The sequence below is a fragment of the Adiantum capillus-veneris genome, chromosome 30 (assembly GCF_014529385.1).
Source record: "Adiantum capillus-veneris isolate H3 chromosome 30, ASM1452938v2, whole genome shotgun sequence".
Taxonomy (NCBI): Eukaryota; Viridiplantae; Streptophyta; class Polypodiopsida; order Polypodiales; family Pteridaceae; genus Adiantum; species Adiantum capillus-veneris.
Genome location: NC_140960.1, coordinates 9928138 through 9949794, shown reverse-complemented (window position 1 = coordinate 9949794; position 21657 = coordinate 9928138). Strand labels below are relative to the sequence as shown.

General features: G+C 43.1%; 1 protein-coding gene across 1 annotated transcript; it reads left to right on the top strand.

The window, feature by feature from the left end:
• The first annotated feature begins 12561 nt into the window (after positions 1-12561).
• On the top strand, positions 12562-20836 carry LOC147417527 (uncharacterized). The gene is made up of 3 exons (XM_086507019.1): positions 12562-12849; positions 12938-13108; positions 20288-20836. Exons 1-3 carry the CDS (start codon positions 12562-12564, stop codon positions 20834-20836), a joined length of 1008 nt encoding a protein of 335 aa, XP_086363145.1.
• Positions 20837-21657: the final 821 nt, after the last annotated feature.

Here is a 21657-nt window from a genome sequence, read left to right as displayed (position 1 = left end):
AGTGCACATGAGAGAGAGAGAGAGAGAGAGAGAGAGAGAGAGAGAGAGAGAGAGAGAGAGAACATTGCTTCAAACCAACTGTTGCTGTTGGGAGAAGAGGGGGAGATCGACCGCTTAGAATATTCAACATAAGCTTTCAAGCCATCACCATCAAACTGTCCACCTCTTTTTCCAATTTCCAAGCACACACACTCACCTAGACTATCACACACACACACACACACACACACACACACACACACACAATAAACATAGAATTGACATAGACAAGCTTGTAAGAGAGTGTAAGAGATGTGTAAGAGATGGAGACTAGATTAGAGAGTACACAGCAAAATAACCATAGCTTAAGAGAGTAGAGAAGAGAATCTGCAAGAGAAAGGCTTAAATCTAGCCCCAAACTCCACGGCACCTCTCTTGTGGAGTTGGTATTTAATATATTATTTTGAGTTTAAGGTGCCAAAAATTGAGGCCCCTCTTTTACAACCACTTTCACCTTTGTAAATGAGTGAAGCTCATTAGTTCTTGCATGACCCATAAGGGGAGTTCCCACTACAACTATTTACAGAGCCATAGTGGCTTATTAAAATGATGTTCTAAGATACTGTGTAAATATAAAATGGCTAAGAGTAATTGCCGTCGCCTCTCCATCAACTCCCCGCATTCCACTCTACAAAATCATCATCAACTCAATTAGTAAAATAAATAGACAACACATAATTAACCATTACGCCCAGCTATCCCAATTGTAGCTAACCACTACAATAGGAGGATGCCCAATCTCTTAACATCCCTCCCACCAGGGATAGCAACTTTCCTCAGTTGCTCAATAGAGAAATCAACTGGACCGTGAGTGATGGAAAGTGTGGAGAAGGTCGGGAAAGTTGCGAAAAAACTTTTCAGGCATCCATTTGGCATCCTCTCTAGGGTGGCCCTTGAAAGTCAAAAGGTAACGGTTATAAACCATTCCAGTGCGTGTAGTGGTGGTCTCATGGTCAATTATGTTGTCAGGGATGAGTTGCTCTTCTTGGTCTACAAGTGAAGGTGGGTCTTCATAAATGTGGTGTGTAGGTAGGGGTCCTCAGAATGGGTGTAAAAGACTAATGTGAAAGGCATTGTGAATGTGCCAATGTGCAGGTAGGTCTAAACGAAAAGAAACATCATTAATGACAGCTGAAATTTTGAAAGGTCCATAAAAACGAGGAGCAAGCTTAACAAGACATTAGTATCAACACTTTTGATCCTTCGTTTTTCAATGCGAAGTAAAACATGATCACCTTCTTTGAATTGGTGTGCTTTGTGGTGCTTGTTAGCATGCTTGGTGTAAAGTTCTTGTGAGTGTTTAATGGCAGAATGCACACTTGCATAAATATCATGAAAGTCAATAGTGAAATCATCAGCGACAGACACAACATTAGAAAGACGTGAAGTAGGAGTAGGAAGTGAGTGACCATATACAATTTCAAATGGAGATTTACCCGTGGCAGTGTGAGTGGTGTTGTTGTATACTAATTGCAAAATATGTAGGTAGTCATCCCATTTCTTAGGTTGAGAGGAAACATAAGCCTTTAACAAGTCAATAATAGTACGGTTGGTGACTTCGGTTTGACCATTGGATTCAGGATGGAATGCAGAAGTGAAGTCAAGTGTAGTGCCAAGATTTTCAAATACAGTAGTCCAAAAAGCACTACAAAATTTTGAGTCTCAATAAAAAATAATCACTTTAGACAAACCATGATGTCGAAAAACAGTCTTCAGAAACAAAAGTGCAGCTTGATGTGCTATGAGTGTTTTCTTACATGGAACAAAGTACGCTTGTTTAGAGAAACGATCAATAATAGTCCATATCATGTCATGTTTGTGTGTTGTGAGTGGGAAACCAGTAACAAAATCCATTGAAATATGTTCCCAAGGTCTTTCAGGAATGGGGAGAGGGTGTAAAAGTCCCAATTTCTTACCTGTAGCTGCTTTGATTTTTTGACAAATCAAACAAGTTGACACATACGGTTTAACATCCATTCTCATAGTAGGCCAATAGAAATCACGACATAAATTTTGAAAAGTTGCAGCAAATCCTCTATGTCCAGCATAAGGTGGTTTGTGCAATTCTTCAATAATTAATGTACGAAAAGATTTAGTCACACACAATTTTTGTATGAAATAAAGGAAGTTTTCTTGAATAGTGTATTCAAGAAATGTGTGTACAGAATTATCAAGCATGTGCAACCATGTCGTTTTGAAGTCATCATCATGTGCATAAGTGTCAGGCATAGAGTCAAATGAAGTTCCCGTAATAGTTGATAGATGATTAAGTGAGGGTCGTCTACTCAAAGCATCAGCTACAACATTTTCTTTACCAGGTTGGTATTGAATGTTGGGTTGAAAACTTTGAATAAAAGTGGCCCACTTAATATGTCTATCGTCTATTAAGGGTTGAGAAAGTAAATATTTGATACTTTGTTGATCACTTTTAATGATCAAGTCAGTACCCATTACATAGTGTTTCCAGATATTCAGTGCATGTACCACAGTAGTCAACTCTTTATCAGAAGTACTGAACTTTGTTTCAGACGGTTTGAATTTACGACTTTTGAAAACAATTGGATGGTTATCTTGCATAAGGACAGCACCGATACCTTTTCCACTAGCATTAGTGACTATCACAAAGAATGGTTTTTCAAAATCAGGCAATTGCAATACAGGTGCATTAGTCAAAGCATGTTTAAGTGCATTAAATGAGCTTTCTTGTAAATCAGTCCATTCATAAGGCGTGTTTTTCTTCAATAAGAGAGTCAAATAATGTGCTTTGTAAGCAAAATTACGAACAAATTTCCTGTAATAGCTACAAAGACCAATAAAACATCGTAGCTCATGCAAGTTTTTGGGTCTAGGCAAGGATTGAATGGCTTCAATTTTCTTTGGATCGACATGTATTCCCTTACCCGATACAATATGTCCCAAATATTCAATTTCATATTGGAAAAATGAACTCTTTTCAGGATTCAAATACAAGTGATTTTGTGCAAGTAGATCAAATACACGTGTTAAATGCAAGGTTCCATTTTTCTTCTTGACAAGAAGTACTGGAGCTCCGTATGGTGAACTACTAGGTCAGATTAGGCCTCGGTCAAGTAAATCAGTGATTTGAGTTTGTATTTCCCTGTGTGCGGTAGGATTTACACGATAAGGTGCTCTACAAGGAGGTTCACTACCCGGTATGATGTCAATTTTGTGGTCTTCGGGGCGTGATGGTGGAATTCTAGGCGGCAGATCATGCATGAAACAATCTTTAAACTGTGAGAGAAATTCATCGTGTGGTGTGAAGTTTTAGTTTCAGCAGAAATTTGATTTACCAATACTAGATATGTTTTCCCCTGTTTTCGAATTGCTCGCTTGGCTTGAGTGTGAGAGAGAAATGGAAATTTTTGTTGTGCCAGTGTTGCTTGGATGGAGAAAGTCTTATTATTATGAGTGAGAGACATTGCACGTGTTTTATATTAATCAACGGGTCAAATTCATGACGAAATGGCATTCCCAAAATCATATCAAGACCATGCAATGGTGCTACCAAAAATGTACGTGCTTGTGTGAATTCACCAATGCAAACTTCAACAATGACTTGAGTTTTACAATTAAAACGTTGATTATTAAAAACAGTTTTGACCTTATGAGGTGATGAAATTCCAGAGAGTGATAGTTGCTGTGCCAATCGTGTGGAAATGAAATCATGGCTACTACCATCATCTAGCAGAATGGTGACATTTTCACCCTTAACAGTGCCTTACACTTTAAACAAAGTGTGAGGAGATATAGGAGTACCTGAGGATGGGTTGTCATCGTTATCATAATCAGGGTCATATCCCTCACCATAGTTAACTTCCACTTCTTTGTCGTCAGGTATAGCATCTTCGATGAGGTTAAGAGTAGCTCCGTTGGGGCGGTTGTTGTTGAAGGGTTTTTTACTTGAATTCCTGTTGACTCCATTTGAATGGCCATTGGATTGACCATTGCCCTTAGCATGACCATTTGGACACTTATCTGCATAGTGACCATATTGAAAGCATTTAAAACACTTCACCTTTTTGTTACCATTAGAATTTGGAGGAGAACGTTGGTTGGAAGGATATTGGTTGCCTCGTTGATGAGTGTTTTTGTTGTTGTTGCTCGTATGAGGTTGAGCAGTTGTAGGAGGATTGTCAAATCTTCGTCTTTTGAAAAAAGTATGGCTTTGGTGTTTGCTTCTGTCAAAGTTAGTAGAGAAAGGAGGTCTCTTGTTGCGGTTAGTGTTAGCAGGTTGATCAGTGTGAGAGGAATGTCCACCTTTCTTCTTTTCTGCGTTGAGAGCCAAATTAATGGCCTTTGACAGAGAATCTGGTTCGAACATATCTACCTCAGCGCTAATTTGTAGTGCCAAGCCTGATATGTACTTTCGCTTCAATTTCCTGCGACTAACATGTTCAATAGCTTGCAATTGAATTAGACAATTCCAAAAACGGTTAGTGTAACCCTGTACATATTCATTTCTACCCTATCGAATTAAATCCCATTGACGTCGTGCTTTAGCTTTGTACTGTGTGGACAAAAATTGGGGTAAAAACACTTTTTTAAATGCATTCCATGTGCGTGGTCTTCTTCCATGTTGTTTGGTGGCGTTCCACCACAATGCAGCGCTGCTAGTGAGATGATTGGATGCACACTTTACCATTTCACGCTCGGGAAAGTCTTCATCATGAAAGTAGTCATCTAGTTGACTAACCCATGCTAGAACCGTGCTAGTATCTTTAGTGCCATCAAAATCTTTGAAAGTGAAGGCTTTTCTGCTAATTTTGTTTTTCTTGGGTGCCGGTGCAGATTCGGTACGTGCAAAATGCAATAATTTATCTTCAAGTTCTTGCCTTCGCATGCGTTCATATGTGAGTGACTGCTGCAAATTTTGAAGTTGCTCTGCAATCGTGGGTGCATGAGGAAGATGTGCCATGATTGCGTGCTTTTTAAAATAATAATAATAATAATAAATTTAATAAATAATTAAATGGTAATGCTTAAAAAGGCTATTTGGTGATATTTGCAGATGCAATATGCGGAATAAAATAAAATCAATAACAGAAATGTAATGTACTTAGCTGTGAAAGAGCGGTGGCGTCCAGTCCAGAATGGCGATGCGCTAGGAAATTGCCAGAGAGTAGACAGTCCGACGGTGCGTCACCGAGCCAGTTGAATTTGTAGCGTCCGGTCTCCCTTACCCTCAAAATAATAATACACTGACAATTTTATGGTATGGTCACTGCCTGATCCGTGCCCGGTGTCGTGGCAGAAAGTCGCTAATGATACGCGGCCTTTGATCGCCGCTTGTTTCAGTCGTTGGATGCGTTTCTTGAAAGAAATAATCATGAAATAAAGAGATTAGTGACCATCTATTCAACAAAATTTATCCATCGTGGATCAGGATGTCTTTAGTTGATTGCCTTGACTGCTCAACGGTCGACTAACCGTAAGGTATGAGAGTCCTCTTGAAATAATAAGGATGTTGATTTTTTTTTTCTTTTTTTTTAAACAAAGGGCTTGAAGATCTGCACTGTGGCCAAGGCAGCAAATGATATGGTTTGGATTAAAAAAAAATTAAAGGGAAAACCCTTTTTTTTTTTGACTTGATGGCTTGAGTGGGCGGCTGACCAAAGAGTTTAAGCCACACCCTTTTTTTTTAAAGGTGTATAAAGGCTTTATATAAAGCCTTGCATGGTGGCGACGGGCGTGCAGACTCCAGCAGCAGACAACACGAGCAAGGAATGACTTCGAGCGACGTGCAATGTCACTTTCAGCCCGCGAGGAAGAATTGGGTAATGACCAGCGGTCCTAGGCGACCATTTTGACAACTACTTCAAGCTTTTTTGTGCAGGTCACTATCACGGCTTGGCGGCCCTTCCCACGGCAGTTTTGAGTCGGAGATGGCAGGATTTCACTAAGTCCTTGAACACGGTAGTATCCAATGCCAGTTTGATGCTTGATTGCATATTCCGTCCTTCCTTCTCTACCTTCACTCCTTCCAATGCTAAATTTCCCGTCTCGATTTCCTCTCAACGCCTTCTAAAACTCCTTGACGTCAAGCCCAAATCACCATTTTGATTCAAATTTCTCTGTTTCTTCTTCGACCTGTGTGCTTTCTCGCTTCCACAATCCACAACTTTTAGGTATAAACTTGGGATTTAAAATTCGGCATACCATATCTTGATTGTCATGAAGCCGAGTTGGAAACCACTTGCCGATTTACCACCAATCTACAACCAAGTAGAATTTCTTCTGCAAATTTTATGAATTCCCACGAATTCCTGAATCTTTGAATTGCAAATTGGAGTTTGTCGATTCGAGGAATTCCTTCTTGAAGGTAAATCTGATGCTGATTAAATCGAACCTTGATGCTCTGATACCACTGTTGTTGTTGGGAGAAGAGGGGGAGATCGACCGCTTAGAATATTCAACATAAACTTTCAAGCCATCACCATCAAACTGTCCACCTCTTTATCCAATTTCCAAGCACACACACTCACCTAGACTATGACACACACACACACACACAGTAAACATAGAATTGACATAGACAAGCTTGTAAGAGAGTGTAAGAGATGTGTAAGAGATGGAGACTAGATTAGAGAATACACAGCAAAATAACCATAGCTTAAGAGAGTAGAGAAGAGAATTTGCAAGAGAAAGGCCTAAATCTAGCCCCAAACTCCACGGCACCTCTCTTGTGGGGTTGGTATTTAATATATTATTTTGAGTTTAAGGTGCCAAAAATTGAGGCCCCTCTTTTACAACCACTTTCACCTTTGTAAATGAGTGAAGCTCATTAGTTCTTGCATGACCCATACGGGGAGTTCCCACTACAACTATTTACAGAGCCATAGTGGCTTATTAAAATGATGTTCTAAGATACTGTGCAAATATAAAATGGCCAAGAGTAATTTCCGTCGCCTCTCCATCAACTCCCTGCATTCCACTCTACAAAATCATCATCAACTCAATTAGTAAAATAAATAGACAGCACATAATTAACCATTATGCCTAGCTATCCCAATTGCAGCTAACCACTACAACAGGAGGGTGCCCAGTCTCGTAACACCAACCAACCTTGGATTTGAATCCAGTAGTTTACAATGGGGCATAGGGTTTTCTTATATAACAACTTCGCAAATTGCCCTACCCAAGTTTTGGACAAATAAGTAAAATACATACCTAAAGCCAAAATAAATAATGGTTCCCATTGGGCCGTTCACTTGAGATGCCTAAACTTTAACACCCTCTTTGCAGCTCATAATGGACATCAATAGTGAGACCAAGTGGATGAAGAAGCTACCATGGACACTCCAACAACAATTGTCATGTTGGATAAACCTCGGATTTGCTATCCTCAACTTTTTACCTTATAAGAATGCCATCTTGAGCATCGGTTGCCTTATAGAAAGTTGAACTATAGAACATACTATGTCCAAGAATCTCCATTCGCGGATTGTGAACACATCACATCCAAACATTCCTAGATTATGAACTGTTGGAACACATCCCATCCATGATCCGACCAACAACAATGAATTGGTGCACTCATCCATAGTGTTTTGGATACGTCTGATTGGTTCCTTGCAAGATGCGGGTGCCTTGAACTTCGACTCACGGGTCCAAACACCAAGTACATGAACTCCAACACATCGGTCCAAATCAATTATATGGGAGAACTGTCTGACCCTCTTTGCCACTCACAAGCCTTTCTCTGGCTGAAGCTAGTGGCGGCAACCGCCGTTTGACTAGAGATTTGGTGAAGTGGCCACCGTGGCTGCCCCCACGTGTGCCATGCCGATCTCCTCTGTCAATTCTTTATCACTGTGATCTCTATTCAGCTTACCTTTGCCTTTGCCTTTGTGTGAGTCCATGATTTTGTCTTTGACTTTGAACTCTCGAGCCAAACAAAGCATTCTCTCGCATTGATAGCAACAGATCTCACACCTCGTGGATACCGTGGCAAGTAACCGAGCACTGGTACATTCGACCTCATCAAGCGTGTCTTTGCCTCTGTCCTTGAGCGAGCTTGTAAATTTTCATTTGGCTTCGCAATCCCGAGCTAAATAAGTTGACAGCTTCCTTGAGAGCTTCATGTGTGCATAGACCGCTAACTGGGGGTTGGTCGATGGACTATCCATAGCCTGGGGTTGATATTGGTGGTTTTCATTGCGGGTACTCGAGCAAGGGGAGGCTATTTTGAAGTTGCAAGATCTGGAAACTTCTACTCCTTCTTGCACTCCAAGGGCCGCAGATTTACTTCTCGCACTCCAAGGGCCGCAGATTTCCTCCAAGCCAAATCACACCCTCTCTTTAACTCCAAGCTCCTCGCTGCTTTCCAGCCACAGAAGAGAGAAACTCCTCCAAGGTCCTTCTTCGGGGCTTCAAAATCCTCACCACCAAAATTCACAAAATTGGCACCAAGCCGCTCCAAACGTACTGTAAAGAGGGCTTGACAATCCCACCTTCCAAGCCGCTTCTCAACTTTGCAAAGCATACTCATCTGCAAGCCGGTCATCGAAGTCGTCTTCAAGCTGTGCCAAAAGAACTCCAAACATTCTTGCAAGTTTCCTTTGCATTGTCGAAATCCATGTCAAATCCCACTCCAAGGCCGCAATCCAAGCTGCTCTTCAAGTCGCAAACTGGCCTCGCAAGGCTCTGTGTAAATTAGAAATGCCATGCCAAGTGGACCTTTCCAATCGTTGTGTTGACCGCTACAATTTAGTCCACTCCGTTGCCCTCTCTTAATCCCATGCCAAGGCTTTCCTACCAGCGGCGTTTTGAAACGCTGGCAGTGTGCACGACATGAGGAGGATGGGGGGGACCAAAAAATGCAACCGGGCTGGCGTTTTGAAACGCCGTCCACAGGGGAGGTTAGGGGAGCATTGCTAGCATCGGCTACTGGCGGCCACTTTCCCGTCGGCATCTCAGAACGCCATCGCGCTTCGGTTAAGTGGCCAAGGTGGTCGCCAAGTCGTCTTGCAGTCCCGATAGCGTTTTGGAACATTGTCACAGGGACTAGGTTCCGCCATGGGCCAACTTTAGGAAGGTGGGAGGAAAAACGCTGCCGCTTTGCTGTGTGTTTTGAAACACCTACAGAGGAGAAGGGTTGTATAGTGGATAGCGATGGGAACGAGGGTCTTCTCTTCTCTTCTGCTTGGGTGCCAACTTCCTCCCGCTTGAGCAATGAACGCCTAAGCTCTGTTACCATGTTGGAGTTGGCGATGCGGAAACGCGCAATGAGCGGGAAGAGAGTGCACATATGAGAGAGAGAGAGAGAGAGAGAGAGAGAGAGAGAGAGAGAGAGAGAGAGAGAGAGAGAGAGAACATTGCTTCGAACCAACCAACCTTGGCATTGAATCAGTAGTTTACAATGGGGCAGAGGGTTTGCTTATATAGCAACTTAGCAAATTGCCCTACCCAATTTTGGACAAATAAGTAAAATAAATACCTAAAGCCAAAATAAATAATGGGTTCACATTGGGCAGTTCACTTGAGATGCCTAAACTTTAACATTTTTGGCTAGCAATGCCAAAGATAAGGTTCTCACCGAGTGGTGGAGCTTAAAGCTTTCTCCCTATGAGTATGTCCACAAGTAGGTAGAAAAGTTTTGGGATTTACATCTCAAAGTCACTATCTACAAAAAGATAGACTTTGGGAAACAAAAACAACAATTTTGTGCTAGTCTAACCGAAGATATGGCCGAGTATGTTAACTTGCAAAGGCCACGGACCATTTCAGCAGTCATACACCATACTATGGTCGCTTCACAAATCAATTTCCAACAAGGGGCTAAGAGGAATTCTAAGCCTATGGAAATTAAGGACCAAAATGAACCTAGAGGGAAGAATAATGCTCAAAATTCTTCCAAAGGCAACTCTAGCAACAACAAAAACAAAGCTAAGGAGAAAGGAGTCTTCAAAGGTAAGAATAAACTCTCTCCCGAAGAGCTAGATCATTTATGCAAGGACAACAAATGTTTCAAGTGTGGGGAGCAAGCGCTCTTGCCCCCAAAGTAATGCACGTAATGGGCCACCTAGAGCTTCTATGGTTGAAGCTCCAAAAGAGGATTGTCATTGCAAAGGATCACCCCTTTCCTATGCTTGGGGAAAGGTAAGAGAACATGATGCCTTGATTTTATTCGACCCTGGCTCAACTCACAACTTCATATCAACGGAGTTGGCTACCAAACTAGGCATAAAAGCTTATGAGATGGGAGACATGGTGAAGGCTGATGGAGCTTTCAAGGGGAAAGATGTCTCAGTTACACCCTTAATTGGAAAATTGAGGCTTCATATCCAAAGCTATGCTGACAAAGAGGACTTCTTCATCTCCCCTCTCAAGCATGAGGATGTCATCCTAGGGGCACCATGGTTCACTCGCATGGTTGCCAATATGAAGTTCCATGAAAGGAGAATATATTTCAAGTATAGGGAAAAGAAAATGTACATAGATGCTAACGAGTCGGGTAATACCATACCCCTTGTAAATATGCTTGCTTTTGATAAGTCAATAAAAAGCTCAATTTCTACGTATATGACTTTTGTCAAAGAATCTCCAAATGATTCTAATTTTTTACAAAATGTAAGTGGTAGGAATCAAGAGGAATTAGAGTTATCTAAATTCCTAAATGAATTCCAAGATGTCTTCATTGATGATATCCCTAGTGAGTTATCTCCAAAACGAGGGGAGGATGATCATGCAATAGAGCTTCTACTGGGAAGCTCACAGCCTAATAAACCTCCTTCTTGAGTTTCACAAGATCAACAAGAGGAGATCACGAGGCAAGTGCAAGAACTGGTAGAAAAAGGGATGGTGAGACCTAGATCTTGTCCCTTTTTGCTCACCAGTCCTTTTAGTGCAAAAGAAAGATGGCACATATCATATGTGTGTCAACTATGGAGCACTAAACAAGATCACTATTAAAAATAGATTTCCCGTGCCACACATGGAAGATCTATTTGATAAGTTACAAGGGTCTACCTACTTTAGTAGAATTGACCTTAAAAGTGGCTATCACCAAATAAGGGTAGTCAATGAAGATATTTGTCGGAAGACAATCACATGCCTCCTACCAAACCTGTTGCCAAAAAGATTTTTACCAGCTTAGGCATGGATTATCATAAAATCCATGCATGTCCTCAGGATTATATACACTTTCGAAATGAGTAAGCAGATTTGGAACTGTGCCCCAAGTGTGGATCAAACAGGTATAGAGAGGACACACAAGGAAAATCTATCCCTACAAAGATTCTGAGACACTTTCCTATCATTCCAAGAATAAAGAGCATGTTCAAGAGCAAGTCTATAGCAACTTTGATGAAATGGCATACCAACACTAGATCCACGGATGATGTGATGTGCGTGCCTACTGACTCTTGTGCATGGAAGCACATAGAAGAACAATGACCTACATTTGCGGAAGAGCCTCGTTCACTACGTTTTGGGTTAGCAATGGATGGAGTAAACCCATTCGGATTACACATCTCATCATGGAACACATGGCAAGACAGTCTACGAAGAGCATGGTTGATTTTTTCCTGAGGGGATGAGCTACGTGGGCCAAACATATGTAAACACGACATGCATCCACTGAAGGCGAGTGATTGGAAGAAAATGTGGCTACAAAGTGGAGATTTTAATCCATCCGACATGAAGAGATTGTCTATTTTTCATGAACTGCCATACCGGAGTGATTTGCTTATCAATCATCTGCTCGACCCAATGCACATTTTTAAGAATGTGGGAGAAATTATATGGAAGACCATTACTGGAAAAAGGGAGAGCAAGGCTCAAAGAGATGACCTACAGGCTATGGGTCGAATGCCAGAGATGTGGCCTCGACTTAAACCCAATGGAGCATTTGCTATTCCAAAAGGTCCATGGGGTTTGAGTTGTGCAAAGGAGCAACAAGTGAAGAAGACCATATTTTCTTTCCAGACTCCTACTAGGTGCATGCGGTCATTGAAAACGGCCTTTACTAGAGATGACAATCTTAGTGGTCTTAAGTCGCATGATTGGCACAAATTTTTATAGTTTATCTTGCCAATTGCCATAAAATATTGTCTGACAGATGACATTAGGTGTACCATTTATAAAATTAGTGAGCTAGTGCGTTGGATCTCATCAAAAGAGATAAGAAAAGACAGCATAGATGCAGCTCGCTTGAATGCAATCGAATCAGTGTGTATGGTGGAGAAGTATTTTTCAACGAACATTCTTACCATCCAAATGCATTTGCTTGTGCATGTGGTCGATGAATTTGCAGTTGCTGGAACCATGAACAGCAGATGGATGTTCTTCTTGGAGAGATTCATGAAGACTTTAAAGGGGTTCGTTCGTCAAAGAGCTCGTCTTGAGGGTAGAATGGCTAAAGGATGGCTTGTGCAAGACTCTCTAGTTTTCATCAGTGAATTCTTGGGTTCAATTGATCCAGATATGCCCTAATTGTGGACTACTGAGACCAACGCCAAGGTTACAGGGGACGAGTCGCAAGGACAAGGCATCATGAGGAAGATGGATCTCAGAATGCGAGAAAAGGTTATGATATTCTGTCTACTCAACTCAAAGGCAATGCAAAAGTGGTTAGAGAAGTACGAAGAGGAAAAGCAACGACGTATTACAGAACGTTTTCAGTTCAAGCGCAATCGTGCTACTAGAAACCTACCTTATCTTGATCATCTTCAGAAGTTGCCAGACTTTCCTACTGGTCGATGGTTAGATGCAACAATTTCGGAGGCAAAGCATACTGGAGTATTGATTACTGAAGAAGAAGAGGAGATGTCAAGGGGTTGCGACTGGTATGTAAGTATTTCTACAACTTCTTTTTAAAAATCCATATGGTCTACATTGCTTTAGTAAACCCTAAACTGTGTAATTTATGTTCTTGTAGTATCACAAATACGGAGCTTTGTGGTCCCATGGGAGACACTTTAGAGTGCAGCTGATAGACGAACGAAGGGTGACCTTTGATAGTGGGGTTAGGGCAAGCTTCGTCCAAGAAAGTCGGACTAGTGCCAGAGATGAAAACACACACATTGGTCGGCTTGAATACTTTGGCTACATCCTGTTGGGGTGTAGGCCAGGTGGCCGTGGGAAACCGCCCTTGTACACTTTATCTTACCTATTCAATATAGGGAGAGAAAGAGGAAGGGTTGACCTCTCCTTCTCTTTCTTCTCCACTAACCCACACAGTGGCTGCTTGTGTATCTCTCCCTTCCCCATTTCTCTTCTTCCCCTCTCTTGCACACACTCCGTACACGCACACGCGCACTCATCAATTGGTATCAGAGCTCACGGCATCCGACCCCGAGCCTTGGCTCACCGCAGACGTAACGACCCCTATCGGGTTTTGGAAAGCTTGGCAAGGTAGAGCTTGAAGCTCTGCAGAAAACAAAGCTTCTAAGGCTTGTAGGAAAGCAAGGAGAATCGGGCTTGCTGGCATCATGTCAAGAGCAATTAGATCGGAGAGTAAATCAACTGGAATCGGGCCAACAGTGAGAGTAGCTTGGGGGGCAGCATAGCAACTTGCAGAATTGGGTCGGGCTTTGGCTTGTAGTAGCACCAACTGCAGGTCGTTCTTGGCATTTCAATTTCTCAATCAGTGCAATTTCAACTGGGAACAAGAAGCAAAATCACTAAGAACTGGTCAGCTTGAGGGATCAAGCATGTAGAGCTTGGGACATGCAGGAAATTGACCAAGCCAATTGAATAACGAACAGTGCAAAGACTTGAGCAAGCCCGAGCAGCACGTAATCCACAGTAGCGCAAGTCTGTAGAGCTTCAGGTAGTGAAAATCTATAATGAGAAAAGTAAGGCTTGGAGATAGACAGAGAATTGGCAACTCTGCAAAGAAAAAGCAGATTTGGGTAGATTTGAAGCAAGCCGATCGGGCTGCAGTGAGAAGAACCAAAAATTGGGCAAGTTTTGCATCGTCCACATCCACATACATCGTGTGTACTAGCAAGCTGCAGGTAGCAACACCGAGCAGCGAGAAAGGGAAGTAGAATCGGGCAACGAGAGAGAGAGAAGCAAGGCAAGTAAAGGCAGCCAGGGAATCCGGAGAATTGAGCAAAGGGGAAATTGAAGCTGAGCTAAGCCAAGCAAATTCGGGCTGCAACGAGGCTTGAAGCAGGTTGAGAAGCAAGGCAGGAGATCTTGTTGTCACACACACACACACACACACACACACAGTGTGCAACTGAGCCTTGCAGCGCGAGTCCGGGCAATACCGAGTAGGCCCACACACCCGTCCTCATCTCGTCAATTCCTGCAGAATTCGGCAATGCAGCAAGTAATTAAAAGTTTTTTTTAAACTTTAAGCCCACATGTGTGCAAGATCTCGTTCCCACTATTGAACCCCGAGTTCCTAACAAAGCGAACTTGACACCATGCTTGCGAGCGAGCCCAAGCAACACACAGAGCGAGTGAGCGAGTGAGAAAGAGGGACCAGAGTCTCATCGTCGACATTAGCGATTCTCCGATTTCAACATCGACTTCTTCGACATCGTCACCCGACTTTGACGTCCACACTCTCGAGTCCAACAAGTTGAGAGCAATCTTTACGGACCAAGCAAGATCTGCGATTGATACCGATACGACTCGGTATTGGCCGCTCGAGCATTGGCATTTTACAGCTACTCGCCTAGCCACTTCCGCCCGACGGCGGAAGACGGCATCGGCATCAGTTTTCGACACTGATTCGACGATTTTTGAGCATTTCTCCTCCATGGCTTCGAGCACCGGCTATTGGCATCATTTTACGACACCATTTCTAGCGCACCAGCTCGGCATTACTTATTCATTGTGGCGGATCTCCGACATCCAACCCAGACACTGGGCATTTCCCCACACGAGCGCGTTCCCGCGATCGACGACCGTACTTGCAACATGCACGGGTGAGGTACCTCTATCATAGAGGAGTGACACCCGGCATCGGCACCGAGCGCACCGATCGCCCTGTACGACACAGTTTACGGATACGACACCTTTGGCGGCTATTGGACTAGCATATTTGTGCCCGACGGCAAAAATCGGCACATAGCGACACCGACACGCAGGTTACAGGCTACAAGGGGGTTTTTCAGTCCATTCACTCACAGATTCTCCAGGTTACCAGACACAACGCTTTCACATGCGCTTTGGCAGTCATTTCGACAGCAGATTCTCTGCAGACACATGCGTTGACAGATGCATTTTGTTGTGAGCACACATAGTGCTACTGAGCTCTTTTGAGAGCAGATATCCCCGCAGGGATCACTTTCACTGCATGCAGCAGTTCTTGGCGCATTTTTGAGCGCGATTTTACTCATGTACGTTGAGTTGTGGACACTGCCCACTGTACTACGTGTGGAGCCATTTTTGGCTATTTTGGCAGTTTTTCCCGGCCGTTTCTGAGACTCGGACCGGAAGAGCCCTTTCTGAGACTGTGGCTAGTCCATTTGTGTCTACATTAGCCTTTGGAGGGTCGATAGCATGAGGCTTTCTTTGAGCTGGGGTGTGCTCGAATGTTGAGACACCTTCGATGATACAGGTAGTTGGAGTTCCCCTTTACGGTACCCTCGCCATAGGATATGTATCTGGACGGTTATTTATGCTTTTGACACCGAGTTGGCACTCACATAGCAGTTGTTTTGTGCAACAGATGCCCGGTTAGTGCAGTTGGCACATTTATATGCATTTTGAGTTGAGTTTTGACTCCTCATACAAAGGAGACTCTACCGGATTTACTTCCCGCGAGTCGTGCCTTCCATAGCTGGCACTTTTGAGTCTATTTCGGTTGAGATTTTACTCCCGATACAAAGGTTACTCTGCCCAAATTTCTACAGCGTCTCGCCATAGTTTGGCACCTCTCAAACCCTCTTATCAGCGATGGCTTCTTCTTCAGAAAAGGAGGAGTATTTCATTTGGAAGTTTGATGGTAGCAACTTCACCATGTGGAAAGAGCGCATGAAAGATGTTTTGATAAACAAAGGCCTCTCAGAACCGTTGAAAGAGCGCGCAGAGGATGATGATTATACACAAGCTCAATGGGAGCTTTTGGATGCAAAAGCCATGGCTACGATACGTCTACATCTAGACGAGTCAGTCTTGTTCACTATCATAGGGAAGAAAACAACCAAGGAACTTTGGGATAGCTTATGTTCAGCATGGGAGAGCAAAAGTGCATCCAAAAAAGTTTTTCTCATGAAAAAGCTTATGAAGCTCAACATGAAAGAAGGTAGCACAGTTTCCAGTCATTTAAATGAGTTCAACTCCTTGTTCAGTCAACTGACCTCTCAGGGCTTTAAGGAGTTTGACGATGAACTCAAGTCTATCTTCTTGTTATGCTCCCTACCCAGTTCATGGGATATCTTTTTCACAGCCATTAGCAATTCAGCTCCGAATGGCAAGTTAGAGTTCAATGTTGTCACAGAGGCGTTGCTCACTGAAGAGATTCGTCGTAAATCTCTCAATAATGCTAGTCATGGAGATGCATATAAGGCTGGCAGTTCAACAAATCCAAGAGGCCGTGACAGGAACAAATACAAAAGAAAAAGTAGAGAGCTGCATCCTCGTAGTCCTAGCAGACACAGGAACCAAAGTAGAGATCGCAATGCCAAAAATGTCGAGTGTTACTATTGCCACAAGAAGGGTCATTACAAAAAGGATTGTCGCAGTTTCCTAAGAGATCAGAAAAACATGCAAAAGGATAATTCTGGCAAGGCAAAAGTACAGTAAAAATTGAGGAGCTCAACATTGTCGAGTCTCCCATGCCTACCACTGCAGTAGAGGAGGCTCCTCCTCCAGTGATGCTCATTATGCCCACAAAGATTCATGCCGAGGTGACAACAGATGCCTCAGATGTTCTCATTTTCACTTCAGATCTCACCCCAGATGCTTTGGTTGCACAGGATGAGGGTTATGCACAGAATTGGATCCTTGATTCTGGTGCAAGTTTTCATGTCACACCGCATAGAGAGTGGTTTTCCTCTTATGCATCCATGCATGGAATAGTCAAGCTTGGTGATTCCTATGAGCTTGACATTATTGGCATTGGTGATGTGAAACTTCAGATGCATAATGGCACTACTTTTGTGCTGCAGAATGTCAGACATGTGCCCAAGCTTACGAAAAGCTTGCTTTCTATAGGGCAATTGGATGATCTTGGCTACACTACAGTTTTTGGTAATCGTTCTTGGATGATCCGCAAGAACAACCTTATCATGATGAAAGGCAATAAAAACGGATCCCTGTACTCTTTTTTTGTTTTGAGTGTCGACGAACACTCTATCTATGTCGCCGAGCTGCCGTCTCCTGAGTTGTGGCATAGCTGGCTAGGGCATATTAGCCAAAAAGGAATGAAAACACTTCAGCGTTTTGGCTAATTACCTGTGTTAGATTACACAGACTTTCCATTGTGTGAGCATTGTATGTATGGCAAACAAACTAGATTGACATCTTCACCATTGAATAAGAAACTAGGCGAACCTCTAGACTTGGTGCACAGTGATTTGTGTGGTCCAATGCCACATAAAACTCTAGGGGGGGCAAACTACTTTCTCACATTCATAGATGATTCTACCAGAAAGGTGTGGGTGTATCTCCTTAAGCGTAAGGAAGAAGTTTTTTTGACATTCCAAAAATTCCTCGCCATGGTTGAGAACCAATCAGGAACAAAGCTCAAAGCTTTTCGCACGGACAATGGTGGAGAATACGTCTCCACAAAGTTCAAGGATTTTTGTAATAGAAGAGGCATTCGGTGGCAGTTTACTGCTCCATACACACCTGCACAAAATGGGATAGCTGAAAGAATGAATCGTATGATTCAAGAGCGAGTTGTCTCTATGATGTCTATGGCGAAGCTTACTCCCGAATTTTGGGGGAAGCTGTTCTGACAGCAGTGCACATCATCAACAAGTCACCTAGTTCTCCTTTGAATTTCAAAATTCCAGAGGAATTATGGACTGGCAAAAGGCCAAGCTATGAGCATCTACGTGTATTTGGATGTGAGGCATATGCACATGTGCCCAAAGAACTTCGTCGGAAGTTAGATCCTAGATCACACAAATGCATCTTTATTGGCTATGGTGCAAACGGAGAGATGGGATATCGTCTCTGGCACCCAGAATCAAACAAAGTCATTCGTAGCTCACATGTGATTTTCAATGAATCAAAAATGCACAAGAACCCCATCAAAGATGTTGAGTACAGACGTGTTCGTTTTGAGGATGTAGCCTACGAACCAACTCAGTTCAGTAGTGTTGCACCTACTCCTCAAGTGCAAGATACTACTATTGCTTCGGAGAGAGCAGAGTCCAGCAGTCAAGCACTTAGATGCTCTAAGAGTATCACGTGCGCCCGAGCGGTTTGAGCCGGGTATACACCACATTTTGGTCACTGACAGTGGAGAGACAACCTGCTACAAAGAAGCTATACAAATGGAGCATAGTGTTAAGTGGGAGCAGGCTATGCAATCAGAATACAATTCGATTGTGGCTAATGAGACATGGGATTTGGTTGAATTACCAAAAGGCAAAAATGCTTTACCTTGCAAGTGGGTATACAAGAAGAAGTATACAGCGGAAGATCCCGAGCCTAGATACAAGGCTTGTCTAGTTTCCAAGGGTTTCAAGCATCAAAAAGGTGTGGATTTTGATGAGATTTTCTCTCCAGTAGTCAAGATGACTACACTTCGCACCGTGCTTGGCTTGGTTGCTATCCAGGACATGGAACTTGTCCAAATGGATGTGAACACAACATTTCTTCACGGGGATCTAGATGAAGATGTCTACATGAAACAACCAGAGGGATTCGTATGTGAAACCCAAAAACCAACGAGGACAGAATTGGTTTGTAGTCTTAAAAAGGCACTCTATGGCCTCAAGCAAGGTTCAAGGCAATGGTATCAAAAATTCAACAAATTCATGCAGTCTCACGGTTACATAAGAAGTCAAGAGGATCATTGCTTATACACAAAAAGGTTGAACGATGATTCTTTAATCATCTTGATCTTGTATGTAGATGATATGCTTATCGCAGGAAAATCCATTGATGAAATCAATCAGTTGAAAAAGATGCTAAGCACTCAGTTTTCCATGAAGGATTTGGGAGATGCCAATCACTTTCTTGGTATGCACATCAAGAGAGACGCGCAACGTGGAATTCTTGAATTATCTCAAGAAAAGTACATTCACAAAGTCTTGCAACGTTTTAGTATGCAAGGGGGGAAGTCATTGAGTACCCCACTACAAGCATACTCCAAACTTAGCAAGGAAGACTCTCCCAAGACAGTGGCTGAGAAAGAGGAAATGGTGAAAGTACCATATTCTTCAGCAGTTGGCAGTTTGATGTACGCTATGGTAGCCACAAGACCAGACATTGCACATGCAGTGGGAGTGGTTAGTAGGTACATGGAAAACCCTGGCAAGAAGCATTGGGAAGCAGTCAAGAAAATCCTCAGATACTTGAAAGGTACAGCTAGCAAGTGTTTACGCTTCGAAACAGTGATGCATCTATTGTAGGTTACACGGATGCGGATTATGCAGGTTGCGTGGATCGTAGAAGATCCACATCTGGCTATGTGTTCATGTTTGCTAGAGCAGCTATCTCTTGGAGATCGTGTCTCCAAGATTGCACGTCTTCATCTACCACTGAGGCAGAATATGTTGCTGCGTCTGATGCCAGCAAGGAAGCCATATGGTTGGCTCGTCTAGTAAGAGATTTGGGCATTCACGAGGTTCCAGTACTATATTATGATAGTCAGAGTGCCACTGCTTTGGCAAAGAATCCAGTGTTTCACTCAAAGTCGAAACACATAGAAGTCAGATACCACGTCATACGAGATGCATTGGCTGGCAAGCGTATTGAGCTTGTCAAGGTTCACACTGACGACAACCTCCCAGATGCTCTCACAAAGAGCCTAGCCTCGGAGCGATTTACACATTGTATAGAACTTATGGGTGTAGGATGAAGCCTCTGCAATGCTTCATCAATTTTGTATAGACTAACTATACTAATGCCACTATTGGCCACCATGACCTTCAAGTGGGAGGTTGTTGGGGTGTAGGCCAGGTGGCCGTGGGAAACCACCCTTGTACACTTTATCTTACCTATTCAATATAGGGAGAGAAAGAGGAAGGGTTGACCTCTCCTTCTCTTTCTTCTCCACTAACCCACACAGTGGCTGCTTGTGTATCTCTCCCTTCCCCATTTCTCTTCTTCCCCTCTCTTGCACACGTACACTCACACGTGCACTCATCACATCCAAGACATCTTGAAGATTAGCTTCAAAAAGTTTGATACTTTTATCTTTGATGTCAAGTGGTTCAGAGTTATTACTAGTGGGCCTAATGCAACTGTACGCAAAGATAAAAGTGGATTAATTCAAGTGAACTCCAGATGGGTGTGGACAGATGCTCGGGATACATTTGTACTTCCGCAGCATTGTGAACAAGTTGTGTCCACAATAGATCCACTATGGAATGAGAAGGATGAAGAAAATTTGTCTAAGCCACGTTGGTTGTTTGTCGTTCAAGTTGCTCCACGGAGAAAACAAGTGTGTGAAGGATTGGATATAGAGGTTGAACAATTGCATGACCAAGTTGCACGGCAGACGGATGAGGATTTCAAAATAGAGGTCAGTGACGATCAGCAAATGCTAGAACCAGAACATGGAGATGACACCCTAAATGCGGAGAGCGACAACGAAGTGGAGTTTGATGATAAAGATACAGAAGTACAAATTGATATAGATATTTTTGGCGCATCAGCTCTCATAGAAGATGAGAGAATGACCACTGATTTTTGCTAGGATTTTATTTGTATTGAACACTTGAGACATCAATTAAATATAGTGATTTTTGTTTTTTATGTTATTTGTATTACTTAAGTTGTTGTATAGTGAATTGAAATATTTCTATTGTTTTATAAATTTAAGTTTTGCAGTCATGGTCGACGACGACTACACATACTCTCCAGACTTTAGTTTTCCAGTCACTCTGGCCGGCATGTCACCCGAGCATATGGGTAGCTTCTTATTGCAGTTTACACCTGAGTAGATTGCTCAGGCGCAGTCTCTTTAGAGTGCAAGTCCTTCCAGACCTAGTACAGCTGGTCCTACACCTAGGACTAGTTGCCTCCTACCCCTTTGACTAGTGTTCCCCCTAAGTGCGATCGGCACTACACCTCCATCGAGTGTACCAGTTACACCGACGGGCCGTTCTTCTTCGAGACGGTCTAGGCACCGTTCAGGTGTCCCTTCTACTAACGGTGGTTGTTGTGGTAGCGGTGTTATCGATGCTTCCACACCACCGGGAGCGCGTCCACCGCTCTCTTCAGTAAATAGTCACCAGCGAGCACACCTTGTACACCTTGGGGATCACATGAGCATGATCCTAGCAAGGTGTATACGACCAGAGATGGAGCTATGGTCATTGATACGGCCGGAAAGGCCATGCAACAGAGGATACAACAGCTTTGCACAGAGCAGTTTGACCACTCTGTGATGGAGCATTGGGATGCTCAGGATCAAGAGAGGAAAAACTACATCATTGAGGCCATTCACACAGAGTACAGGCCGGTAGAGGGGTACGATCCAGTCTCGAATGAGTGGATCTTGGGCGTGGCGATTGG

Bases quoted from the DNA above. Each gene is read 5' to 3' on its own strand.
- LOC147417527 (XM_086507019.1), top strand. From the start codon at position 12,562: ATGGATCTCAGAATGCGAGAAAAGGTTATGATATTCTGTCTACTCAAC. The intron at 12,850-12,937 runs GTAAGTATTTCT...ATGTTCTTGTAG, and splicing joins CAAGGGGTTGCGACTGGTAT to TATCACAAATACGGAGCTTT. The intron at 13,109-20,287 runs ATCCTGTTGGGG...TGCACTCATCAC, and splicing joins GGCTTGAATACTTTGGCTAC to ATCCAAGACATCTTGAAGAT.